The following is a 27543-nucleotide window of genomic DNA, read 5'->3' as shown; positions in this document are numbered from 1 at the left end:
AGTTTTGCTGACAGATGAAAATGTCAGCAATTTTACATCCTCCATCGAAGCAGTATTAAAGTTCAGCCAGAAATGTCTTCCTTGAACTCATAATTGCCTCATAGATTTATAATTTCGAAGCTAAAAAGCTTTCTACAGGAAAACCCTACATTCAGCAGCATAAGCTGTAACACAGGTAGCAGTAATTAGAGGTGATCTACAGCTACAGAACAATGAATGATTATGGTGAGTACATAACATAGTTAATCTTCCTGTATAATAAAAGTGGATAAAAATGAGTAAGTTATATGAAGTGTACTGTTCATATCAATGCAGCCAGTGTTGATTTCTATAGTTTCTTTCTAAGATTTTCATCTTATTTTGTTTTGCTTGTTCAACAAGTGAGTTTGGATTTTTTGCATTGTATTTTTGGAAATATAATTGACTATTATTAAAATATAATTGACTATCACCAACTGTCACTCAACAAATCTGACTTGTTTAATTATGAAAGTAAGAAAACCAGAATTTTTCAGACAGTGTACTGTAAATGCAGTGCTTTACTGAGGCATTCCTTGTAAATTCTAACCTAGTTATTATTGTATAATAACAAGAGTTTTTAACTCTAAATTGCAGATACATGTAATCGTAGATGTCAAGCAAGTACTTTTAGTCTGAGAAAGGTGGGAGCTTGGACCCCTATCATTGCCACTTGTGGCTATATTGTATTCATTTAATGCTTTTTATACTCTGGTCTCATTTTTTTTTTGTGAACGTCCTCAAATTGATTAGCCATTTTACTTACCTCTATGCTTGTTGGAGATGTTTAATGAAAGCCATGTCTCCAGTTTTTACATAAAAGCAAGTATTGCATGCATTATGTACTGTTTTTGCTCCTTGAAAAGGATATGGAAACATATTGTCCCTGTCCAAAGAAAACCATGTATCTCCATTTTTGTCAGTTTTCTCTACATAATTCTAACACAACTGTTGTCCTTCACATTGTCTGAAATGTCTTGATGAATGGACCAATAGAAATGCACTTGAAAAATCACGAAATAACTTTTAAAAAACACTTTTTTTCATACTAACATACATTAAAAGATAAGAGAGTTTCTGTCTTCTCCTGTAAAATTACTTTTTTGGAGATACTTGTTTTTCTTAGGACATATATAATACAGCTGAGAGCATATATTAGGGCAAAAGCATATAGTCACTTTGTAAGAAAGTTTTTTGTCCTCCACAATTTAAAAGTTGTTTTATATACTTCTGGATAAACAACCTCAGGTTTGATCCTGAATATTTGGCTTTTAATTTTGAAAGCTTGTTGTAACTATTATTCTGATTCCCTAATACAAAGCTTATTACAAGTTTACACTATTGTTAAATAACACTGCAATTTATGTGCACTGAAAACTGTGTTTCTTCTGTAAACAAATGTTTTTCCTGGTTCCTACTTAACCAAAAGTTGTTTTATTATTTTTTTTTCCCTTACAGTACGCCTCTATGATGCAGCAAATGACTCATCTGGTGAGTATGAAACACGATTGCTTCTATTGTCCTATTCAAGATTTTTTCTTCCTTTTCTTTATGAATAAATAGCTAACTGAAGGTGTATTTATATGTTCATATGTAATACAGTTACACTTAAATGAGCACATTGAAATTAGGAAAACCAATCCAACATTTCTTGATATATCCATATAAAATGTCATACGTAAAAGTACATCATTTTGCATTCATGCTTCCAGTAATACATATTAACTGGTCTTCAGTGGAGGTCATTGAAAGGAATTGGCTACTGACAAATCTTTTAGATTTAGACTTTTTTGACAATCCAGGCATGTGCACAGATAGATCCCAGGTGGGGATAGAGCCCCTGCCCCTTTGCCCACAGACTGTAAAATGTCCTGTTGATTGATATGTATTATAATTGAGTTCATATGGCCATTCCTCAAGATCTGTTTCAGCAAGGCTCCACTCAGGCATCACCACAGCACTATAACATGCTGATAATCATTTTAGGAAAGGGTCACATTTGAGAATTTGGTTATTTTGAACAACAATGTTGGCAGTAAATGGCGTTGCTAACTGGCTGCTTGCTATGTCTTCATTATGGCAAAAAACAGAGATTTATATGAGGCTCTGTGGAGCCCTTAAATTGAAGTATAACTAAATACTACATTGTGATTTAATATCATGGCAAGGAAGGTCATAGTGTTGCATGCTGGCAACTGAGGTTCAAATTAGATTAGAATAAGTGACCCTTATTAGTCCCACAATGGGGAAATTTTACCTCCGCATTTAACCCATCCATGCAGTAAAACACCACATACACACTAATGAATGCACACACACTAGGGGACAGTGAGTACACTTACCCGGAGTGGTGAGCAACCCTATCCACAGTGCCCGGGGAGCAGTTGGGGGTTAGGTGTCTTGCTCAGGGGCACTTTAATCACATACTGTCAGCTCAGGGGATCGAACCATTGACCTTCTGGTCACAGGGCTGGTTCCCTAACCTCCAGCCCATGACTGCCCCCAATCCCTGCATAGATTGTCCTATTGGTGTTTTTGGCTGTCTGTGAACAGTATATTAGTTTTATCTGAAACGTGATTAAATGGTCTCTTTTCATTGAGGGATTACAGTAAATTAAATTTAAGTTTTTATCCCCTTTTTTTTACCCTTGAGCACCTTCCACACAAAGTGTCTGTGGAGTGATGCTTGATAGATGTCTAGATGCATGTAAATACAGTGGACAGTGGACAACACAGCTGATTGGCTCACACTTTGTCTATTCTGTCTGATACAGTAGCTTTGTTTACCATGTGACCCCATAATCTCTTGTGGTTGATTTTATCAGATGCCATCATCATATCTACAGTAAACACTGGAGATGTGTGGGCATGCAGTGTTTTATCTCTTGCTTTCGAGATGTTTATTTTAGGCAAAATTCATACACTCATTCCTCAAAATCAGCCCATGCTCACAGTCACAGCAGATGCACCCGAAACAGATTATTCATTCTACTGTGCTGCACTAACAATGACCTAAACACTTCCCTTTCCGAGCAGGCCCAATATACTAGGGATGCATTCTGCCTGCAATCAGGAGGCTTAAGTCCCTTCGGCTTTACCCTCCGCCTGTACCTTCTTGGTCACCATGTGCAATAACTGCGTATTGTATGACTGACTGTTCATACAAATTTGTTCCAGCAAAGCTCATTGTTGCCCCAGAAGCTGTGTTAGTTTGTGTTGTGCAAGCTTCATTGCTCTTGGGTGCCCCCTCTGGTGTGGTATTGAACGGTCACAAATGCACAAGCAATGACAGTTTTAGAAATCTTGCTGATGAAACACTGACAATCTCTTGCATAATATTGCTATTTTGAACAACAATCAACAGAATTTTAGTATTTTAGAATTAGTATCAACCCAATAAAAGCCCAGGTTTATTACATTCTAAGGCTTATTATTCAGTAACTACAGGGACTTCAATGCAAAGTGGCTGAGCTCTTTTGGAATCACTGACTGCATGTTCATTTGATATTTGTTGGTTCACAGAACCTGAGTTGAGAATCATTCTTCTGGGAAAAGCTGGAGCAGGGAAGAGTACGACTGGGAACACCATCCTGGGTGAAAATGTATTCTTATCAGAGCCTTCACCTACACCAGTTACAGAAACGTGCAGAACCGAGAGTCGGGACTATGGCGGTAGGAGAATCAAGGTGATTGACACCCCTGGGACCTTTGGGTCAGCGAAGGGTAAAGAGATAAAAGTCTCAAATAAAAGACTGCATCCGTCAGTCACTTCCTGGCCCTCATGTGTTCCTGCTGGTCATTAGTCTCGCTGTGAGGTTCACAGAGGAGGAGAAGAACGCTGTGGAATGGATTAAGGATAACTTTGGAGAAGATGCCTCAGCCTACACTATCGTTCTCTTTACCAATGCTGACCAGTTGAAGGGCAAACCATTGGATGCCTTTATCGACAAAAGCAATTATCTTCAGAACCTGATTGACGACTGTGGTGGAAGATACCATGCGTTCAACAATGAAGATAGTTGGAACCGCAATCAGGTCACAGAGCTGCTGGAGAAGATAAATGCTATGGTGGAGGAAAACGGAGGAAAGCACTACACTAACGAGATGTTTCAAAAGATCCAAAGGAAGATCTGGATGAAGAAAATAGCCAAAGATGCTGCACTGGGAGCGGGAATGGTAGTAGGTGGAGCAGGAATAGTAGCAGGAGGTGTGTTTCTTGCTACAGAAGTTGCAGTAGTGCTGCCAGTTGCAGCAGTGGCTGCTGGAAGTGTAGCTGCAGTGGGAGCAGGGGCAAAGCTCATTCATGATAAAGTTACAAAAAAAGATACTTAACTAGGCATCATGCATAAAAACAGCAACGCTTGCCAAATATTGTGTGTTCAGGACATATCAGGTGAATATAAGGCATATCGCTGCTGTCGGAACAAAACCTCGTTTCATTTTTTCGGTTTTTGACATAACTTGAAATTGACTGTTACCATTTACATTGTGTGTAAATTTCAGAATAAATGGACCACAACAAACAGCCCAACATGACTTGGAAAAAATTCTGGTTCCATTGACTTACATTTAATGTAAAATGTTTTTTCCTTCTCCTGTAAAGTTATCGTTTTGGAGATACAAGGTTTTGTTCCAACAGCAGCGATATGCAATGCCCTACAGAATGAGCGAAACATTTTTGTTTTAATAATGTTGAAAACAAATTGTTGCAATTGTTTAAGTATTATTTGCAATTGTAATTATGTTCAATTCTAATATATATATATATATAATATATATATATATATATATATATATATATATATATATTACAGAAATCATTCATTATAATATCCTTAATTTTATTGTTCTTGAGTGTCTATGTGCTCAAGGTAATGGATTTAGATTTCTTTGCTGTTAAAAAAAAATGAAGGAAATATTTAACATTTTCTTCACACCTAATAATCACTGTACAGTCTATGAGCCAGATGTGCCTCCAAGTTACAGTACTGTGCAGAAGTCAGAAATCAAACTTCATGTACTTAATTTCTGATCAAAACAGCCAATAAATGCCAATCAGTACTTTTACGAAAGGTAAAAAGTCCTGTTAATTAACAGGCGTTATTGAGCAACCTGCTAAATAACTTCACTTTCAGTGCCAAGACAAATTCATTGGATATTTTTTGTCTATAAAGCAATGATTGGTCAGCTTCCTTCATATTTGTTTGCATTCATATCAACAAACAAGTCTTGGTACAATTTACATTCTAACAGGTACATTCAGCTGGATGTTCTGATAATACAGTCTGAATATGGTGAGGCAGCTTTTAGTTACAGTGCTACAGTGAATTATTTCCTTTAGTGGTTTTAAGATAAGTGATAAAGAACTGTATCATTCTATTTTTTCTGTTCTTGTTTTTAATCTGGTTTTGATTTTGTTTGGTGTGCTGCCTTCTTGGTCAGGGCTCACTTGTAAATGAGACTTTTGTTCTCAATTTGATTACCTTGGTTAAATAAAGGTAAAAGGAAAATTCACTGTAAAATTGCAGTCATTTAATTTCTTAGAAATGCTACCTTTTACTGTAATTCAACAGTTTCACTAGTTCAACTAGTTATTCTAACATTCATTTTGGCTCTTTCCTTGTTTCCAGTATCCTCATCTTTGACAGCGCTTTGTTTCCACGGGGTGTGGTTTTGTTGTAGCCCCATTTTGAAAATCACTTTCTCCTACATATCAGGCAAAAACAGTCAGCTAAACGGCCCCTTCCTGTCAAAGTAGGCAGTCATATGAAAAAAGTATACAGTCATATGAAAAGGTTTGGTCGCCCCTGGTAAAATGCCAAGTTTTGTTGATTTTCATAATGAAAATAAGTGAACACATCCTCTACTGGGAACAGATCTAAATTTTTCTGCTAATTTTACTGCACAATTTCAGAATTCAGACATTGGTAGACTGAATTCCTATCCTCTTCTTAGGTCCATACTGAGTGCTAAAACTCTGATAGGCAGGAAAACTGGCTTTTAAATAGTTTTAAATAGTTGTCAAACGTTTTGATGAATGGTGGTGGTCTGATCATCAACATGAAAAGAAGTGCTGGACCAAAACAGAATGGAGAATCAGAACAGATATCACATCAGGATACTGAGTGGAGTTTGGGGTTACTTGCTGATATGTCAATAAGTTCAACTGTTTCTGAGTCATGGAGAAGTATTGTCTGTAGAAGATGCTTTGACATATTTTCACTTAGAAAATCAATGAAACATGCCATCTGACTAGGGGTGCCAACACTTTTGCACACAATTGTGCCAGATCAAAGCCTTTTAGCACTGAATCACCATTATGAAGAGATACAGCATGAGATGAGCTCACAACTGGGCTATAACACTTCAGCAGCATTTCGGAATCACTGACTGCATGTTCATTTGATATTTGTTGGTTCACAGACCCTGAATTGAGAATCATTCTTCTGGGAAAAGCTGGAGCAGGGAAGAGTACGACTGGGAACACCATCCTGGGTGAAAATGTATTCTTATCAGAGCCTTCACCTACACCAGTTACAGAAATGTGCAGAACCGAGAGTCGGGACTATGGCGGTAGGAGAATCAAGGTGATTGACACCCCTGGGACCTTTGGGTCAGCGAAGGGTAAAGAGATAGCCTCACAAATAAAAGACTGCATCCGTCAGTCACTTCCTGGCCTTCATGTGTTCCTGCTGGTCATTAGTCTCGCTGTGAGGTTCACAGAGGAGGAGAAGAACGCTGTGGAATGGATTAAGGATAACTTTGGAGAAGATGCCTCGGCCTACACTATCGTTCTCTTTACCAATGCTGACCAGTTGAAGGGCAAACCGTTGGATGCCTTTATCGACAAAAGCAGTTATCTTCAGAACCTGATTGACGACTGTGGTGGAAGATACCATGCGTTCAACAATGAAGATAGTTGGAACCGCAGTCAGGTCACAGAGCTGCTGGAGAAGATAGATGCTATGGTGAGAATGAACGGAGGAAAGCACTACACTAACGAGATGTTTCAAAAGATCCAAAGGAAGATCTGGATGAAGAAAATAGCCAAAGATGCTGCACTGGGAGTGGGAATGGTAGTAGGTGGAGCAGGAATAGTAGCAGGAGGTGTGTTGCTTGCTACAGAAGTTGCAGTAGTGCTGCCAGTTGCAGCAGTGGCTGCTGGAAGTGTAGCTGCAGTGGGAGCAGGGGCAAAGCTCATTCATGATAAAGTTACAAAAAAAGACACTTAACTAGGCATCATGCATAAAAACAGCAACGCTTGCCAAATATTGTGTGTTCAGGAAATATCAGGTGAATATAAGGCATATCGCTGCTGTCAGAACAAAATCTCGTTTCATTTTTTCGGTTTTTGACATAACTTGAAAACGCCTGTTGCCATTTATATTGTGTGTAAATTTCAGAATAAATGGACCACAACAAACAGCCCAACATGACTTGGAAAAAATTCTGGTTCCATTGACTTACATTTAATGTAAAGTATGTTACTTCCTTCTCCTGTAAAGTTATCGTTTTGGAGATACAAGGTTTTGTTCCAACAGCAGCGATATGCAATGCCCTACAGAATGAGCGAAACATTTTTGTTTTAATAATGTTGAAAACAAATTGTTGCAATTGTTTAAGTATTATTTGCAATTGTAATTATGTTCAATTCTAATATATATATATATATAATATATATATATATATATATATATATATATATATATAACAGAAATCATTCATTATAATATCCTTAATTTTGTTGTTCTTGAGTGTCTATGTGCTCAAGTTAATGGATTTAGATTTCTTTGTTGTGAAAAAAAAAAAATGAAGGAAATATTTAACATTTTCTTCACACCTAATAATCACTGTACAGTCTATGAGCCAGATGTGCCTCCAAGTTACAGTACTGTGCAGAAGTCAGAAATCAAACTTCATGTACTTAATTTCTGATCAAAACAGCCAATAAATGCCAATCAGTACTTTTACAAAAGGTAAAAAGTCCTGTTAATTAACAGTTGTTATTGAGCAACCTGCTAAATAACTTCACTTTCAGTGCCAAGACAAATTCATTGGATATTTTTTGTCTATAAAGCAATGATTGGTCAGCTTCCTTCATATTTGTTTGCATTCATATCAACAAACAAGTCTTGGTACAATTTACATTCTAGCAGGTACATTCAGCTGGATGTTCTGATAATACAGTCTGAATATGGTGAGGCAGCTTTTAGTTACAGTGCTCCATCTGTATGGAATGATCTGCAAAAACATTTTAAATTGGAAGAATTATTTCCTTTAGTGGTTTTAAGATAAGTGATAAAGAACTGTATCATTCTATTTTTTCTGTTCTTGTTTTTAATCTGGTTTTGATTTTGTTTCTTTTGCTGGTGTTGTTTCTTCATTGATTATTTGGTGTGTGCTGCCTTCTTGGTCAGGGCTCACTGGTAAATGAGACTTTTAATCTCAATTTGATTACCTTGGTTAAATAAAGGTAAAAAATTCACTGTAAAATTGCAGTCATTTCATTTCTTAGAAATCCTACCTTTTACTGTAATTCAACAGTTTTACTAGTTCAACTAGTTATTCTAACATTCATTTTGGGTACATTAAATGTCACAAATTAGATACTTTGTGTCCCTCCACAGTGAAGTTATAATTTTTACTACTATTTATACCACAAACTCATAATTAAGACCTGGCTTGTTACTGATATCTTAATTGCTCTTTCCTTGTTTTTGTGTGCCCTCAAGTAAAGTAGGAAATATACATTCATTCGAAATGAACGTATAATCTAAATGATTTACATATTAAACCAAACAAGAATACAAATTCAGGTTTTACATTAAACTAAAACAAATCCCTCACACTTGCACAACTCATCCAATTGAAGGATCTTTAGGAATCCCAGAGTGGGTTTCAATAGTTTCGCTCCACAAAGAACCCCTTTGGCAGCTTAAAATTTCAGATAATAGTACGACACATTCTGTCAATATGTCATATTTCATTCTGTTGCTTATAAGAGGAACCGTCCATATAAGTCTCTGAATAAGCAGCCTGTGTTTTAGGCCTGACCAGTATGTCCACTTAAGTTTCTACTGTGATTCACAGTGAAGAGAGTGTAAGCTTCTCCAAATCATGAGTTTGTAGTATAATTACTATATTAGTAATGAATAGTGTCACTTCACTTGGAGGGACACAGAGAGCAGTAATTGATGGTTCAGTAAAATGTAGTAAGGAGTAATTAATGGTAAAAATGTAAAGACAGCTATAAGGACACAAGTACTAATTAGTTCTTGTGTTGCTTCTTTAAATGAGTAAATACACTTTTCAGTTCATTATTAGTGTAATATAGGCAGCAATTAGTGCACAGTTAAGGAGCAATTAAGCTATGAACTAAAAACAAAATAGACTAACACTGTACTCAAGTATGGATTACATACTAAGTAACTAAATGATAACCAATGCATAATAAATACTTTATGAATGTAAATACTGAGTAGTTAATAACTTGTTAACAAGATTATTAATCTTTAATTTGTGATACTGAATGTAGATCATACCCAGTATTTTACCATAATACTGACAGTAATAAACATTAAAATAAACTGTGAAATAATTGTGATCACTTGTTTTTTGGAATTTACATCATATTTCTGTACATAATAAACAGGAGTGTTAAAATACAGTGTGTGCATGTTTTATTTACATGCATTAAACCTTAAAAACAGAAATGAACCATTAAATTTAACAGTTCTTTGGCAGTGAAATTAGTTTTATTGCAAGGTATTGTTATAATTCAGTTTTCAACATTAGACAAAAAAACTGCAGAAGACATGTATTTAACAGAAAAGTGAACAAAACAAGTAAATGTAATATCACATTGTTCATTATTTAATGTGTTCACTATTTGGCTTTATTACAGATGTCCTTTTTCGCGACACTTGCTTTAAGTTTTTCAAAGACGTTTGCAGTGATATTTTCACATAGTTCCCAAAGTTCTGTCTTAGAACTTGTATCTATCTATCTATATATAATATTATTTCTATTTTTCATGAAAATAAATGTCATGAAATCTCAAACATATTCAGTGAGGAAATCATTACATCCTCATCACAGCTTTTTTGATTCATGCATTTCCACACACTGGTTTTAATCTGTCCAATAAGAACTGCAGTTCTGCAAACAGTTACCCTCTCTGCACAATGACAAGATATGATGATCACGGCATCACATCATTAAAGAACACTGTTAATAATTTTCAAGTATTTCGAAGCTAGTAAGCTAGTATCCTCATCTTTGACAGCGCTGTGTTTCCACGGGGTGTGGTTTTGTTGTAGCCCCATTTTGAAAATCGCTCTCTCTTACACATCACACAAAAACAGTAGCCTGTGGTTGATTATTTTGCATGTCAGCTAAACAGCCCCTTCCTGTTAAAGTAGGCAGTTCTTTGCCATGTTTAGAGACAACATGACTCACACTAAATAATTTATATTCCTTCATTCTATTTCTGTAAATTAACAACAGCAGTGTTCAAATACAGTATGCTTTATTTACCTAGTCCAACTCCATGGTTTTCATTTGTGTAAATGAATGTGAACAAGCCTGCATCCTGAAATGACCTGCATGCGCACATCCTAATCAATAACTTTACGTGAATGAACCACATGCATCATGAACAACAAACTTACTAAGCAGAAGAATGAATCTTCGTCACATACATAATTTGCTTTGATGAGCTCTCAGCTTTTCATTATTAGAGCAAGATGAAGATGAAGAAGGGTCAGATGCTTTTGCACTATTTCCTGGCACTAACTTCAGGTTCAGTGCTGCTTCAACAATAACAATGAATGATGGAGCATACATAGTGACAAAAAACGTGAACTCTGATTTGTGCGTTCTCATCGAGATCAGATGGAATTGGATTTGGATCCGATCCAGTACCACATATAAAAGCAGCTCAGATCTAATTTGAAAAGATTGGATTTGCGTATCAGCATAGCTGTGAAATTTGTGATATTAAGGCAAAAAAAAAAATTGTGGTTGACAAATCAGAGCTGTCTGAACATACAAATCGGATCTTTTTAAAACAGATGTGACCCACTTTGGCTACGTTCACATTACAAGTCTCATTGCTTGATTCTGATTTTTTGTTGAGGTCTGATCTTTAACACTGATGTAGGTAAGTGACTCAAACGTGACTCAAATCAATAATGTCGCATGAGTAAACCATGTGCTTCATGAACAACAAACTAACCAGTAGAACAAGTCTTCATCACAAAGATAACTTGCTCTCAGCTCTCTCATTGATTTTGCACCATTTTCTGGCACGAACTTCAGGTTATGCACTGCTGCCAGAGGAAATGCTGAACGATGGCGCATGCACAGAAATCACCCAGCTAAAAGAAAAAACAGATCTGTGTCACATGTTCACACTGGTGATGTGAACATAGCCTTTCATATGTAGTCCTAGATTGCATACATATTCGATTCATGGTCATGCGACCTTAATAAGAATGCCCTGAGCAGATTTTTATTTTTTTCTCCACTGTTCACCATTGCTCAGCATTAACACCAGTAAATGCTGGATCTGATCCTTTCTCTCCTTGACTTGCTCTAACACTGAATAGCTGAGAGCTGCTCAGAGCAAAATTATCTTTGTGACGAAGGCTTGTGCTGCTGATTAGTTCATGACAGACATCACATGCTTCATTCATGTGATGTTACTGATTAAGATGTGCACATGCAGCTTTTTTCAAGACACAGATTCAACCACATTAATGACAGATTTGTGTCGTTTACCTACATAAATGTAAACCATCAATTTAAAAAGATCTGATCTGAGCAAAAAAAATCAGCATTCAGCAATGAGGCTTGTAATTTGAACATAGCATGAAAGAAACGTTTCGGTGTATGTTTTACTGAAGTGTGTTATTCGTTACGGCCTCCAGACCTTCCACAACTCCTGCCACAACTTTCCTTGGAGTCTTCGCAATGCCTTTAATCCCAGCTGAAATTCCACTTGCGACTGGTGTAGTCAGCACATCTACATATGCCATGAATCTTTCTTCTTCCGTACAAGCGCTGTCTGCCTCAGTCCTTGTTTCGTCAATTCCTTCTTTAACTCCTTTGACAACGTCTACTGAGGTGTCCACCACTGCTTTCACGACCCCAATTGTACCTCCAGCAAATCCTGCTGCAGCAGCACCAATCGCCTTGTAGACATCATCTGTGTTTGCTGTGGAAACACATATTTGGCACAACATCAATAGTTAACTCATACATACCATACTAGCACATTAAAAATTATTTGTAGTACTCCAATTAACACGGTCTCAGAAAAAGAAGGTACCAAACTGTCACAGGGGTGGTAATCTTAAGGGTACCTCTTCAGTATGTTTAGTTAGGGAACATAATTGTACCATAATCCATTGAAATGATATATTTTAAATTTATTTAATTGACTCCACACACCTGGTCTTGTCTCTAGTCTTTTCATTTGATCATTCTGCTTTAAAATATTAGTTTATGAAAAGGTATAAATTCATATGTCTCTCCTGGAGAAACTTATTTAAGGTACACAGTTGGACTTAAAAACGTTTGTTGTACTTTTTAGGGTACATGCACATTGTTTGTACCTTGATGCACCTGCACAGTACCTGTTTTTCTGACAGTTTATAGTGTACAGTGTACAGTAATGGGCTTTAGGGACATAGAATAACAGTAAAAGCAAGTGGCAAACTTTGTTTTTCACTGTTGTTTTTTCACTGCATCACAGTGGTTAAAACTGGACTAGAGAGCACCAATATATCAACACTGTGTATACTCCATTTTTATCCATTTTAATTATCATCTGAACACAGCAGTAACTCCTTTACTGAACACTTTACAATGATTAGACCAGCAGAAATGCTCTAAATCTTTGGAATAAAACATCTTTACAATAACTTACATTTAAAAAATGGGGAACTTTTTGTCTTCCATTGTAAAATTACTGTTTTGGAGATACATGTTTTTTGCTCGGACAGTGACAATATGTAAACACCAAGCAAAGCTCTAGAAATGCAATTTGATAGAAATAGCATTGCTTCCAATAGGTTTTTAATTCTGTTTCATGCTGTTTCAACATGGTGTATACGTTAGGTTATGTCTTAAGTTTTGATTAGTCTATGTTATAGATTTTTTTTTTTTCTGTTAACACTGCAGTAATTTTAAAACATTATTGTGCATAGCCACATAGAACTGCAACTGTAATGAGTAGTAGTATGTAGTAGTAAATAGGCTCCCCCAAATCGGCTTTTCTGCTTATGGTATTAGAGTTTTAACTCATGTAAGGAGAATACATTACTCCTGAAACAGCCATTTAGTAGACTTCATATATTCAGCCACAAGATGGCGCTCCCCTGTGTTGCTACCACTTGAGAAACAGCAGCATCTGAGTGCTCTCATTAAGGTCAAAAGCAACTGAATTTGTATCCAATCTAGTGCCACATATGAAACGTGGCTCAGATCTGATTGACACCATATTTGCACATCCACACAGCTCTGAAATCTGTGCAGTTTCAGCCTAGTAATGTAAATGTAGCCAAAAAGAAACTTTTTGGTGTATGTTTCATTGAAATGTGTTACTTATCAATTACTGCTTCCACACCTTCCACAACTCCTTCCACAACTTTCCGTGGAGTCTTCGCGATGCCTTTAATCCCAGCTGAAACGCCACTGGCTACTGGTTTAGTCAGCACATCTACAAAAGCTAAGATCTTTTCCTCTTCTGTACAAGCTCTGTCCTTCTCGGCCATTGCTTCTTGAAATCCTTCTGAAAATCCTTTGGCGACCTCTACTGATGTGTCCACCAAGGCTTTTGCAGCCGCAGCAGTACCTCCAGCAACTGCTGCTGCAGTGCCACTGACAGCCTTGAAGAAATTATCCATGTTTGCTGTGGAGACACATATTTGGCACATTACAGATTGATAAACATACTCATGTTTGTAGATTTGAGTTATAGTTCCACTGCATGTAAACTTGCATACTACCATTCTGAATATTATTTGCAGTATTCATTTATATAGTGCATACAGTGCATTATTAACCCAGTGGGCTTTAGTGGGCATGAAATGAGTGGAAAACTTTTTGTTTTTCATTTATTTTTCACTGCTTCACTGCAGTTAAAACTGGGCTGGAGCGCTCCAATATATTGACAATTTTTAATTTTGGAAATCATTTCAGCAGCTGTCATCGTGTGAACACTTTGTAAAGATTGGACTGATAGAAATGCTCTAAAATCACTTGGAATAAAACATTTGCCAGAACGTGCTGTGTTGTCCAGGTTCTCTATGCTGATGCTACTTTGATGGAAAGTGTATATTTTTCCATAACATTTTCAATTTTACTTTAGTATGCTGCATATACATTAGTTTGTTACGTACTAACTTTTAAGTAGCCTATATTATTGATTTTGTTACGTTGCTATGTTAACGCTACAGTAATTTCAGCCACAAGGTGGCACTCTCCACTGTTGCTCCCATTTGAACAACAGCAGCAGAAATATTCTGAATGCTGTGGTGCTGCAGAAAAAAGGGTTGACTTTGTTCAAAATAACCTACTACATAATGCTTGCATACTGATTTTAATTTTTTTGTAAATGTCTTTAGAAAAGGCAGTTAACCAGCACCTGTTCAGTTGACATATTTCAAAGCAAAAGTGAAACTATTTTGTATTCAGATTGAGAGCCCCCACCTAAGATTTTATCACCACATCCCATACATCACCTGTTATCAGAATGTCTAGCCCCTTATTAGGGGTGCTCAAGAATTAAGAGTCAAAAGGGGAACCCATCCTTCTCTGGCTGACACACTGCAAAAAATGACATCTTGTCAAGTGAATTGATCGTAAATCTAGTCGATATACCTAATATTTCCCATTTTGAGGATGTTGTGCACTGATTATAAGATTATCTAGCTTCTTTCTAGCTTATACTGGCAGATAAATTTGCTGGTTTCAGGCACATTTCTTAACATAAGCCAAATTATCTTCCGATATAGTGAGATAATTTTACTAAATAAAATTATTTAAAACAAGTAAAACTGTCAAGAAAAAGAACATAAATAATTTAAAATTAAGGTTAAAACAACATCAACAGAAGAAATATTAGATTTATTGTCTAAATTCTTAAATATATGATGCTTAGGCCTGTTTTGCTTAAGTTTATCATTAGTGCCAATATTCTAATAATAATAATAATCTGCAGATGCCACATTTTGTAATATACTCAACAACAAATCATATTATTATTATTATTATTATTATTATTATTATTATTATTGTTGTTGTTGTTGTGTCAGCATATCAGAGTAAATTACATTTACAATCATTATGCATAAAATCTGATCAAGTGTAAAATATGAAAAACAAATATGTGCAGCCAGATGTTTCAAAACGTACCGCCCCCCCCCAAATTCAGCATGATATACACTAAAAGACGTTTGGATGTTTGGATACTCACTGCGCAGTACAGAGATGCCAGAACTGTTCCTGTGATGTAGACCCCACTGGAGTAAAGTCTTCTGGATGCTCACAGACACTGCATCCTTTTATATCTTTTACTGCCTTCCAAAACAAACATACACACATGACTTTTTTCCCGTAAACCCAGCCTGTTCTTGTAGGAGCTGTTTGCCACAGAAACTCACCCTGGAGAATGTGTTATGGGACCTTTTAGCTCCACCCCGTTGCCCGGCTTGGATTCACCTGTGTCTGATTTCCTTACCCCTGTGTATAATGCTCAGTGTGCCCTCTGTCGAGTCGTGCATGTTAATAACCTACAAGTCTAAGCCGCGTCTTCATGCACCTGTACTAAGACATACCATGCAAATGAAAAGATTTGTGTTTTTCAATATTCATATGTAGTCATTCCATGAATATTTGTTTGCCATCTCAGCCATACAAGCTTTCTTGTTTTGAAAAAAAAACATATTATGCCCTCATTTGTACTATGTAAAGCCATTTCCCTATGCCATTAAAAACTATTTTTAAAAGTTCCAAAAGTTGAGAGAGAGAGAGACTCGGCTGGAATTCTTCACGATGTAACAGCAAACTTCATAATTACACAAGCTGGCTATGAAATTTAATTCAGATCTATTTAAATGAAACAGGCCCACTGTATGTAGACACGCTTCATTGAGAGAGCTGATGTAACAATTTTATCTGGCTATGCACACAATGTTCATTATGTATGCATAAATACATAATGATTATCATTAACCAAAGTCAGATTTGAAAATTGAGCATGCAATCCATAAAAAACTCCACCACTCTGCTTAATCAGTGTGTGCGAAACAGGGCAAACTGTGATTGTATGGGAACATAAACAGTCCACAAAAGCAAGCTTTTTTCTTCTTTGTAAGATTTTATTTTCTTTGAAGGGTCGGATTTTGATTGGATCTAAAGTATGGCACTGCTGGGGGTTATTCATTCAAGTGGGAGTGATTATGGGAACCTCAACAAAGCTGAAGTTTAGCTTCTTCTTCACTAGCTTCTTGTGCTTATTTTGCCTTGCAGGAACAGGTGCCAGAATGTAACTGCTGCAGAATTTAAGGTATAAATAATTTACAGAAAATGTACGTAAGAAGGTGGCAAATGGAAAAAGCATAATTCATGGTCATGTAACTGCAGTAGTCAGTGTGTTTGTGCCAAATGTCTCTTAAATTCCATAAAGTTTCATCAGTTTCTATATAAACGTAGAGCCTGAAAGTATAAAAACAGTATAAAATATCTCTTCATTTTCATACATGGCAATTAAGAGTAACATACTTCACAGTCTCACAGTTGTTGTGAAATTGAAACAAATGTTACTTAACATTTTGAAATTCAGATCCACTGTTGCTGCTTAATGATGCAAGCTTAAAACGGAAGACAAAATCAAGCATTAAAACAGCAACACTGTGTGATCAGGCAAGCTATTTTATAAAATTACAGACGGAGGAATCTCAGATGAAGATTTCTACCAGATTGACCTTTTGACCTTGGTATAAAGCACAGACAGTAAGCCACTATAATCTATCATTTAGCTTCATAAACCAGTGCAGTTTTCCTGTTTACTTTGTGCCACAAACGTCTTATTTAAATTAGGTTTCTCTTGTCTTAATTGAATTATATGACATTAAAAAGCCAAGTATTCCAAAACAGTAGTAATCAGATGTCATTAACATAATAATCATTTGGATTAGGTTTAACAGATAATCAGTAGTCTGTACCAGAACACATATTTAAAGCAACCCTCCCAACTTTGTGTAAGACCTGTAATAGATGGCCCATCAGCGGGGAACTCTTTTTTCCCATAACACCCAGCCAGAAGCCTCTCCTTTCACTCCCATTTCCTGTGTGTGATAGTTTAGGATTCAAAGGTACAGAACAGCTGATGTACCCTACTGGTTGACCATGGTAATACACTTCACTCTGCAAGTCATTCGAACTGTCTCGACTTCTGACGAACCTCAATCTGATTTCTCTGTGCAAATAAACCCTTTTTTGACTCCTTGCACAGCTGCGTTTGCAAAACTATGCTACTTTTTTTTTCCTGCCTCTTCCTCTTTGTAATGTTCTTAAACTCTGTGTACACATCAAACAGGTAAACTATTCAAGACATTTAAATATAAAAACAACTGTTTTTATTTTCATAAAAAAAAACTTTTTCTTTCAGTTCTGTCAACATGAAAAATCCTGAGAAAGAGAAGTTGTGCTTACCACATGAGTCTTCCTGTACCAGTAACAGATGGATAGCCACAAACATGCGCAGTCTCTGATTGGTCAAGAGCTTTTAAAATATAAACAGACGATGTGACTTGCGTAAACCAGTATGTGAACACATTCTCACTATTGTCTGTTGGAGGACGAGGTGGAGGAACGCATATGTGTCTTCGCAGATGGATAATGTGTATTTTTTTTTTCAGAGCTGCTATGAGGGCAAAAGAGACTTAGAGCAAAGTCAGCAAAGTCACAACCACACAAGCAGGTGGATTTTTAAGACCTTCAAAGTAACAATTTAGCCTCCACTAAGCAGAAACATAAGCTTAGAAAATCCAGATCGTCCTTTTTTGGCAACTTGACCTCTGATCTTCACAATTTAAAATAAATGGACTGTTTGGACATGGCCAAATATTTCATGAGAAAAAGAAGAGCAACTTCATAAGGCTGAGTTGTGGTAAACCAACTGTAATTACAATGTATCTACTAATCATATTGTATGCAATTAACTCAGAGTTTCCTGGCCACTTTTGGTGATGAACAGCAGTATGCAACCAAATAAGAATCAGATGTCTGAAGCATTCAGTGTCTCTAAAAGCTATGTGTAAGAGTGTTTCAGCAAAATAGACACATTGCCAACACCGTTAATGCTGCTCTATGATGCAAGCTGAAAGCGGAAGGCAGAAAAATGTAAAATTCAGCCATAAGTAACAGCACTACTGTGTCATCAGGCAAGCAACTTTATTAAATTACGAATATATCTTTCTCAGTTTTTGAACAATGGGCACAAAAAATGTTAAAACTGTGAATTCCTCATTATAGGTAACTACAACAATCGGCTCTCATTAAGTTTTTGTGTGAAATGAATGATTTTTAAAGCTTGTAGGACATGGTGGTGATTTGTGCTGAGGGCCGAAACAATAAAAAGAATAGACTTTTTAGCAGATAAAACACAAATGATGGTCAAGCAGAGTTTTCAGAATGGCCTCTATTTATAATTACACCTTATGGGGGGTCTCTGATAAAGATTGACCTTTTGACTTTGGTATAAAGCACAGACATTAAGTCACATATAATCTGTCTTTTAGTTTAATAAAAGAATTCAATCTCCCTGTTTCCTTTTTGTTACAGCCACCTTATTTAAATGACTTTTCTTAATTAAATTCTATGACTTTTTTAACGAGTCAGACTTAGTCAGATGCATGCAGATAAAATGTGAAAAAGAGGCTTTACTAGTTTGTCCAAAATCCACAATCAAGTTTGAAGATAACAAAACAAAGATAAATCCAACGGAAATCCAAAAAGGGAAACAGGCAAGAGGGAGAGTTAAAAATACAGACAATGGGTTAAATACACATAAAGTAGAAAGCTGCTGCACAGTTTGTGTTGGTCATCCTCTAGTCCTTCATCAGTGGTCACAGGACGCTGCCCTCAGGACGCTGTTGGCTGGATATTTTTGGTTGGTGGACTATTCTCAGTCCAGCAGGCTGAGTTGTGGTCCTGCAGCACTGCTGTTTCTGATGCACTCGCACCAGCGCAACACACACTAACACACCATCACCACATCAGTGTTACTGCAGTGCTGAGAATGATCCACCACCCAAATAGTACCTGCTCTGTGAGGGTCCATTTGGTCCCTGACCACTGAAGAACAGGGTAAAAGGGGGCTAACAAAGTATCAGAGAAACAGATGGACTACAGTCTGTAACTGTAGAACTACAAAGTGCACCTATATAGTAAGTGGAGCTGATAAAATGGACAATGAGCGTAGAAACAAGGAGGTGCTCATAATGTTATGCCTGATTGGTGTATTTAGTCTTCCCCAGAATTATTCTGAAGACATCTGCAAATCTTGAAGAAAGTGTTCTCTTGGAAGGAGACAAGATGTGTCTTACACAATGCATAACCTACAGCATTGACTCTCTGACCTCTCAGCAAACCTCAAACTTCCGTATCTGCTGCTCACATAGATCTAGACTGAAACTGAAGCTCACACTCAAACACATACATGTATAGACAAATGTAACGAACACATGTATCTCTGACTTAAATGAACATATCCATGCAGCCTTATTTAAATGATAAATTCAAAGTGTCTGAGATGCAATATCTTCAAATGGAGTGAATAACTAACCATACCTAAAAACTTCTATCAAACATTCTGTTCATTTCAATGCCTTCCTTCTGTTTTCTATGATGAAGTTTTGCACACCACCCCCTCCCTATCATTTTCCTATTCTTTCTGACCTTAGTATTGGTCTCTCTGAGTTTCTAAACATTCCCCCACATCCCCATTCAATCAGTCCTCATAGTACATACACTATGTTTGGACGTAGAAGTATGATTTTGGATTTGCCCTGCAGAGTTCATTTGAAGAAAAAAAAAAAGCATAAATACATTTCAATGTAGAATTAACTGAAACGTTAACATCACTGAGGCTGCAGCAGTTGTGCTGTCAATCTTGTGGTTCAGTTTAGGCAACTTAAAGTTTGTGGTTATTTTCACAACTAAAACAATAACCACAAGCTCTCTGATTGGTTTAGAGCTCTTGGAAGGGTACATTTCCACACACTATGTAAACTCTATCAGAAGAACTGATCTTACTAGAGCTCCTAATTTCTCAGCTCACATATAAAGTTTTATACTGTAGCTGAATTCTAACTCTAAGTCTAAAACCAGCCACAGACATTCAAAATCTGCACAATCAAAAGAAGATCTAGAGCTACAGGACAATCAGAATGGGTGACTATAGTGAGTAGATACAGTTTTTAATTTGTTATATAGGGGTTGTGTTTACTTCTTTTCACTTCAAAAACTAGCAAAAAGATGGGTTAACCTGGGGTATCCAAACTTTTGCATACAACTATATATTCTTAGTTTATAATACACAAATAAGTATAATATTTACAAACATGTTGTTATGATGAGGAAAAGGAAATCAGATAAATGGACAAAGACTTTGAAAATGTGAAGATCCTGACAGAGAAGACCGGGTACCTTCCCTCGGTGTCACTTTTACTTTTTTAAAAATATTTTTTGATTATTTTCATTAATTTTATTATTATTTCATTTATTTGTTTTTATTTATTTTTTGCAGTGCCTTTACTTGACAATGAATCACCATCTTTCTCTTCTGGTAAGTAGCACTAATTTTATATGCTCCCTTTCTGTTACATTCTGAATGTTTGTATTATTGTGCACATGAGTAAATTTGTGCAGAAGAGGAGGTACTAGATTTCTGGACTTTTATTTCTTATATCCTGGTCTGGGTCAGAAAAAAAAATATAAGTGCTACTTAATTTGTCTCTAATATGTACTTGTCAAGGCACAGGGAGAAATATGTAATATATATATATATATATATATATATATATATATATATATATATATATATATATATTCTTTTTGCTTTCAAAAAGGGTAAGAGGGAAAAAAAATAGCTACCCCTGCTGGTCAAAGCTTGAGTATGCAAGCAATGCTAGAAATCTTGTTTGGCTGTTTTTGGCAAATAAAGGGCAAAGAAAATAAAGTGGAACTGAAACTTAGAAACGCATTTTCTAGGTTTTTGTTTGTTTGTTTTTTTTTCATCTTTCAGGACTTTTCAGGTCAGGTCTTTAGCAACACGTGGATATATTTTGGTCAGGAGATGTGTCTGCTGAATTTTAGAAGATTCCATGACAGAGTGGAGGGTTTTGATTGCTATCCATCTCCAAATCCACAAATAACTTCATTCATCTGGGTGGTGAACCTGTGTGGTTTTCAGAGACACCTATGTTTTAATATTAAAAATATATATATATATAAAACAAAGCAGGGGTCTGGTGGTAGGAGAGGTGAGCCTAGAAACAGAAGGTTGCAGGTTCAAATCCCATGGCTTGGCAAGGCCCTCAACCCCAAGACCAGCAGAGGAAGCTGAGGGCTTTAGCATTATGCTGACTCCCACTGAAGGACAGATTATTTATTTCCATTTTATTCAACTATCAGGACAAGTTTTATCAATTTTAATGACAAGCTTTTCTTGTGGTAAACAAAAATGCCCCCACAAAACACTAAGAACAAGAGATAGGTCCCTGCTTTACTCGTGAAATTTCCTCATTGGTTAAAGCAATAAATAAAGCTTGAATTGTTGCCGGGGGGACAAGAGAAAGAACTGGCTTACATGCAGGCAATAAATAAATGTACCTCTGCAATCAGAAATGCCAAATCAGATCATTATCTCAGCTTATTCACCAACTCTTTCAACATTTAACATTTCTGGAAGGCAGTAAATTCTCTCAATAACATCTACTCTGTTATTCCAACCAAAATTTTACTAGTCTTTATCTTCATATATAGTGGCCAATGCTCTCACTGCTATCAGCCCACAAAAACTACTGGTGAGGACGGATTGGACCCCTATTTCCTGTGTCTTACAACCCTGGTTATTTTAAAACATATTACATACATTTTTAACCTTTTTATTTTATCTTGTAGAATTCCCAGTAACTGGAAGACAGCTCATGTTATCCCGCTGCCTGAAGGAGGAGATTTGGCAGATCTAAATAACTATAGACCAATTTCAAAATTGTCATGGTTAGCTTGAATCTATAGTGAATAGCTAACTCAAATTATTTCTTCATAAAGATTCTGTCTTGTCAGTCTGGGTTTAGAGAAAAACAAAGTACCATCTTTGTGACCACATTAAAGTTTAATTGATCTCTACATGGCCTCTACAGGAGGAAGCACTGTGCTGACTTTTTAATTGGTCTAACAAAAGCTTTTAACACTGTCAACCACAGCCTTTTTTTGGGAAACTTACAAATGATTTGACAATAATGCAATGCATTGGGCCCAAAATGACCCCTCAGATGGAAAACAATGTGTGGTACTGGGTAACCATAATCAATATATATATATTGCTGTCTCCACCTCAGACTGCAAAGTTCACTTGTACGCAGATGAAACTATTTTGCTCATGCAGCAACAGAAAAACTCCAGTGCTCATTTAACGCCTTACAGAATGCTCTATATAAGCACATAATAGTTTTAAATACTGTTCCCCAAGTCTTCAAATATTGATTTTAATACTCTGAATATTACTACCCTGACAGGATCCAGCATTGAGTGAGTCACTGAGTATAAGTACCTCGGCCTATGGCTGGATGAGAAGCTTACATTTAAATATTCATATTAATAAGCTAGTCAGCAAGTACAGACAGAGGCTCTGGTTCCTGTATCAAAATAAATCCTGTCTGCTTATGCATATCAGAAAGAGAATCATGGAGGCAACCTTACTGTCAGTACAGAATTATGGTGATGTAGCTTAGAAATATGCATCTGCCAATACCCTCAAACCACTGGACTCAAGCTATCACTTTGCCCTGCGATTCATTACTGGTGACCCTTACAGCTCTCCTCACTGCAGACTGCATGATAAAGTTGATTGGCCCTCACTAGCAGCACAATGGGAAACACACTAACTTAATTTATTTATAAATCACTCTCCAGCCATATGCCAGCTTATATCTCATTTATGATCTCTATAAATAACAGTAAGTATCAGACCCACTCTAGTAGACTAGATCATCTGTCAGGTACCTAGAGTTTTTGCTAAACTAGGAGAATCTGCTTTTAGCTACAGAGCACCAGTAAGCTGGAATGTACTACAATAGTCTCTAAAACCTGGCTCATTGGTGTCACTCCATCATTTTAAACTTTTAGTCTCCAGCCACCTTAAGACAGCCTGTAAGTGTCTTGGTTCATCATATTCTCTTATTAAATAGATAATATAATTATTAGTACACACACAGAGAGAAGCTCTGGCAAATAGCATTTGCCACACTGATACATCTCCACATCTGTTTACTACTGGATAAAGAATACAAATTCTAATAGCTTCTCATTCAGATTACTACATGCTCTGAGAATTTTAATATGTTTGCTCTGAATAAAAAGGAAATACATTTCAAATTTTTTTTTTTTTCCCTGTATTCTGGAGGTCCAGATTCATTGGTATATTGAAATATATGCAGTACTTTATGGACTGAGTTACAACCTCTACATATACCACTTTTGTTTGGCCTTTTGCCTCTGTTGTATTTGATGTGCTGCCTGAGTTCTGAGCCATATTCTATGTGGTTTCCTGCATTTGACTCTTGCATTATTTACCTGGTTTTTTTTGGCTGTGATGTTGCCTGCCTCTTTCTGACCACTGCCTGTGATGATTAGCACCTGAACTAAACTTGTCTTGGTTATTTTGTCATGATTCTGTTGCTTAATTCCTAAGCGGGATCAAGGGGACCCCTTGGACCCCTGTAATTGCCACTTGCAACTATATGGTATTCATTTAATGCTTTTTGCATTCAGGTCTCATTGTTTTAATTAATGTCCTCAAATTGATTAGCCCTTTTACTTATTTTACTAGTTAAATATTCATACAATCAGTCCTCAAAATCAACTTATGCTTACAGTCACAGCAGAGGCATGCAAAATAGTTTATTCAGTCTACTGAGCTGCACTAACAATGACCTAAACACTTCCCTTTCCGAACTGGCCCAATATACTGGGATGCATTCTGCCTGCAATTAGGAGTCTCTTCCTGTTTGCCCTCAGCTTGTACCCTCTTGGTCAGCATTCACAATAACTGCGGTTTGTATGGCTGTACTTAAAGATTTGGGTTGCACAAGCTTCATTGCTCTTGGGTGCCCCTCTGGTCCAGTACCAAGCTGTCACAGATGCATTAGTAATGACGGTTTTGAAAAGCCCACTGACCAAACATTGACAATCTCTTGAATAATGTGGCTATTTTACGCAACAAAGTTGGCATTAAGTTGGCTAACAACCAGTAAAGCTAAGTTCATGTGGTCATTAAAAAAATCATGGCTATATGCCAGGCTCTGTGGAACCTTTAAGTAGCTCCATCCCTTGCTAGCTTTTAGTAATGACTTCATAGTGGGTAATGTTACAGCCTCGTATGTAGGGGATTGGGGTTCAAATCTCTGCTTTGGCAGTAATTTAGGTTTCCTTGTGGACATTTTAACACTATGTTTGGTTTCCTCTCATACATGATTACACTGCCTCTCTTAATAAGAGTCGTAGGATTTTTGCTGAATTTCTTTTTTAAATATAATTTTGGTTTCATTACAGAGTGCTTGCTTTCAGACGATAAAACAGATGTCTCATCTGCTGCCTAATACATATGAAATTTTTCTATGAATAAACTACTTGATATTTGCAGTAATGTAGACAGATAAAGCAGAAATTAGCTGGCAAAACTTTTACTAAATTAAACTAACACCACAGCAGTTTGCTGTACCTCATGCACAAACAACATACACAGTACACTATTTCAGATATTTAATACTTACAGTCAGCTTTATAATTATTGGAACTCTTGGCAGAAATGGGTAAAAAAGTAATAAAAAGTCAATTTAACACTTAAATACAACACTAAATAGAAATCTCCATTTTTTTTTTACATTTCTGCATTGGGTACTTTGTGCAATCCCTGTTTGGCACCATGAACCTTTTTACCCATATTCACCAAGGGTGCCAATAATTATGGAGCTGACTGTACGTAAGAGCTACCATAGTCTTATGAAGTATACTTCATATGGAAAGACATGTCCAGTCTACCCAAAAATAAATTTAGGTGCAGTGTCACTCATGATGAAACATGGAAGACTGTCATATACAGTCATATGAAAAGGTTTGGTCGCCCCTGGTAAAATGCTAAGTTTTGTTGATTTTCATAATGAAAATAAGTGAACACATCCTCTACTGGGAACAGATCTAAATTTTTCTGCTAATTTTACTGCACAATTTCAGAATTCAGACATTGGTAGACTGAATTCCTATCCTCTTCTTAGGTCCATACTGAGTGCTAAAACTCTGATAGGCAGGAAAACAGGCCTTTAAATAGTTTCCTTTTAGCCAAACTTTTTGATGAATGGTGGTGGTCTGATCATCAACATGAAAAGAAGTGCTGGACCAAAACAGAATGGAGAATCAGAACAGATATCACATCAGGATACTGAGTGGAGTTTGGGGTTACTTGCTGATATGTCAATAGGTTCAACTGTTTCTGAGTCATGGAGAAGTATTCTCTGTAGAAGATGCTTTGACATATTTTCACTTAGAAAATCAATGAAACATGCCATCTGACTAGGGGTGCCAACACTTCTGCACACAATTGTGCCAGATCAAAGCCTTTTAGCACTGAATCACCATTATGAAGAGTTACAGCATGAGATGAGCTCACAACTGGGCTATAACACTTCAGCAGCATTTCGGAATCACTGACTGCATGTTCATTTGATATTTGTTGGTTCACAGACCCTGAATTGAGAATCATTCTTCTGGGAAAAGCTGGAGCAGGGAAGAGTATGACTGGGAACACCATCCTGGGTGAAAATGTATTCTTATCAGAGCCTTCACCTACACCAGTTACAGAAATGTGCAGAACCGAGAGTCGGGACTACGGCGGTAGGAGAATCAAGGTGATTGACACCCCTGGGACCTTTGGGTCAATGGAGAAAAAAGAGATAGCCTCACAAATAAAAGACTGCATCCGTCAGTCACTTCCTGGCCCTCATGTGTTCCTGCTGGTCATCAGTCTCGCTGTGAGGTTCACAGAGGAGGAGAAGAACGCTGTGGAATGGATTAAGGATAACTTTGGAGAAGATGCCTCGGCCTACACTATCGTTCTCTTTACCAATGCTGACCAGTTGAAGGGCAAACCGTTGGATGCCTTTATCGACAAAAGCAGTTATCTTCAGAACCTGATTGACGACTGTGGTGGAAGATACCATGCGTTCAACAATGAAGATAGTTGGAACCGCAATCAGGTCACAGAGCTGCTGGAGAAGATAGACGCAATGGTGGAGGAGAACGGAGGAAAGCACTACACTAACGAGATGTTTCAAAAGATCCAAAGGAAGATCTGGATGAAGAAAATAGCCAAAGATGCTGCACTGGGAGTGGGAATGGTAGTAGGTGGAGCAGGAATAGTAGCAGGAGGTGTGTTTCTTGCTACAGAAGTTGCAGTAGTGCTGCCAGTTGCAGCAGTGGCTGCTGGAAGTGTAGCTGCAGTGGGAGCAGGGGCAAAGCTCATTCATGATAAAGTTACAAAAAAAGACACTTAACTAGGCATCATGCATAAAAACAGCAATGCTTGCCAAATATTGTGTGTTCAGGAAATATCAGGTGAATATAAGGCATATCGCTGCTGTCGGAACAAAACCTCGTCTTCATCTTTTCGGTTTTTGACATAACTTGAAAACGCCTGTTGCCATTTACATTGTGTGTAAATTTCAGAATAAATGGACCACAACAAACAGCCCAACATGACTTGAAAAAATTCTGGTTCCATTGATTTACATTTAATGCAAAGTATGTTATTTCCTTCTCCTGTAAAGTTATCATTTTGGAGATACGAGGTATTTTTTTTTCGACAGCAGCGATATGCAATGCCCTACAGAATGAGCAAAACATGTTTGTTTCAATATTTCAAATTGTTGCAATTGTTCTAATTATGTTATATATAGTCACTCAAGAACAATGAAATGAAGGATATTATAATGAATGATTTCTGTATATATATATATATATATATATTACAGAAATCATTCATTATAATATCCTTCAAACATTATGTCCTTAAGGTAATGGATTTAGATCTCTTTGTTGTTTGTCTCTTTGAAATGTTTAACATTTTCCTCACATCTAATCACTGTAGAGTCCATGAGACAGATGTGCCTCCAAGTTATAATACTGTGCAGAAGTCAGAAATCAAATTTCATGCACTCAATTTCTGGTCAAAACTGC

The 27543-nt window shown here is 36.8% G+C and overlaps 1 protein-coding gene across 1 annotated transcript; it reads left to right on the top strand.

Moving 5' to 3' along the window:
- The first annotated feature begins 114 nt into the window (after nucleotides 1–114).
- On the top strand, nucleotides 115–27083 carry LOC118803215 (GTPase IMAP family member 8-like). The gene is made up of 4 exons (XM_036563746.1): nucleotides 115–225; nucleotides 1477–1509; nucleotides 6442–7009; nucleotides 26039–27083. The coding sequence occupies exons 1-4, from the start codon at nucleotides 213–215 to the stop codon at nucleotides 26859–26861; spliced, it is 1437 nt and encodes a 478-aa protein (XP_036419639.1). The 5' UTR covers nucleotides 115–212; the 3' UTR covers nucleotides 26862–27083.
- The last annotated feature ends 460 nt before the right edge of the window (nucleotides 27084–27543 follow it).

Source organism: Colossoma macropomum, unplaced genomic scaffold (genome assembly GCF_904425465.1).
Source record: "Colossoma macropomum unplaced genomic scaffold, Colossoma_macropomum, whole genome shotgun sequence".
NCBI classification, from domain to species: Eukaryota; Metazoa; Chordata; class Actinopteri; order Characiformes; family Serrasalmidae; genus Colossoma; species Colossoma macropomum.
Note: the sequence above shows the minus strand (reverse complement) of the source record. Positions and strands in the feature narration are given on the sequence as shown.

Bases quoted from the DNA above. Each gene is read 5' to 3' on its own strand.
- LOC118803215 (XM_036563746.1), top strand. The intron at 1,510-6,441 runs GTGAGTATGAAA...GTTGGTTCACAG, and splicing joins TGCAGCAAATGACTCATCTG to ACCCTGAATTGAGAATCATT. The intron at 7,010-26,038 runs CTACACTAACGA...TTCATTTGATAT, and splicing joins AGAATGAACGGAGGAAAGCA to TTGTTGGTTCACAGACCCTG.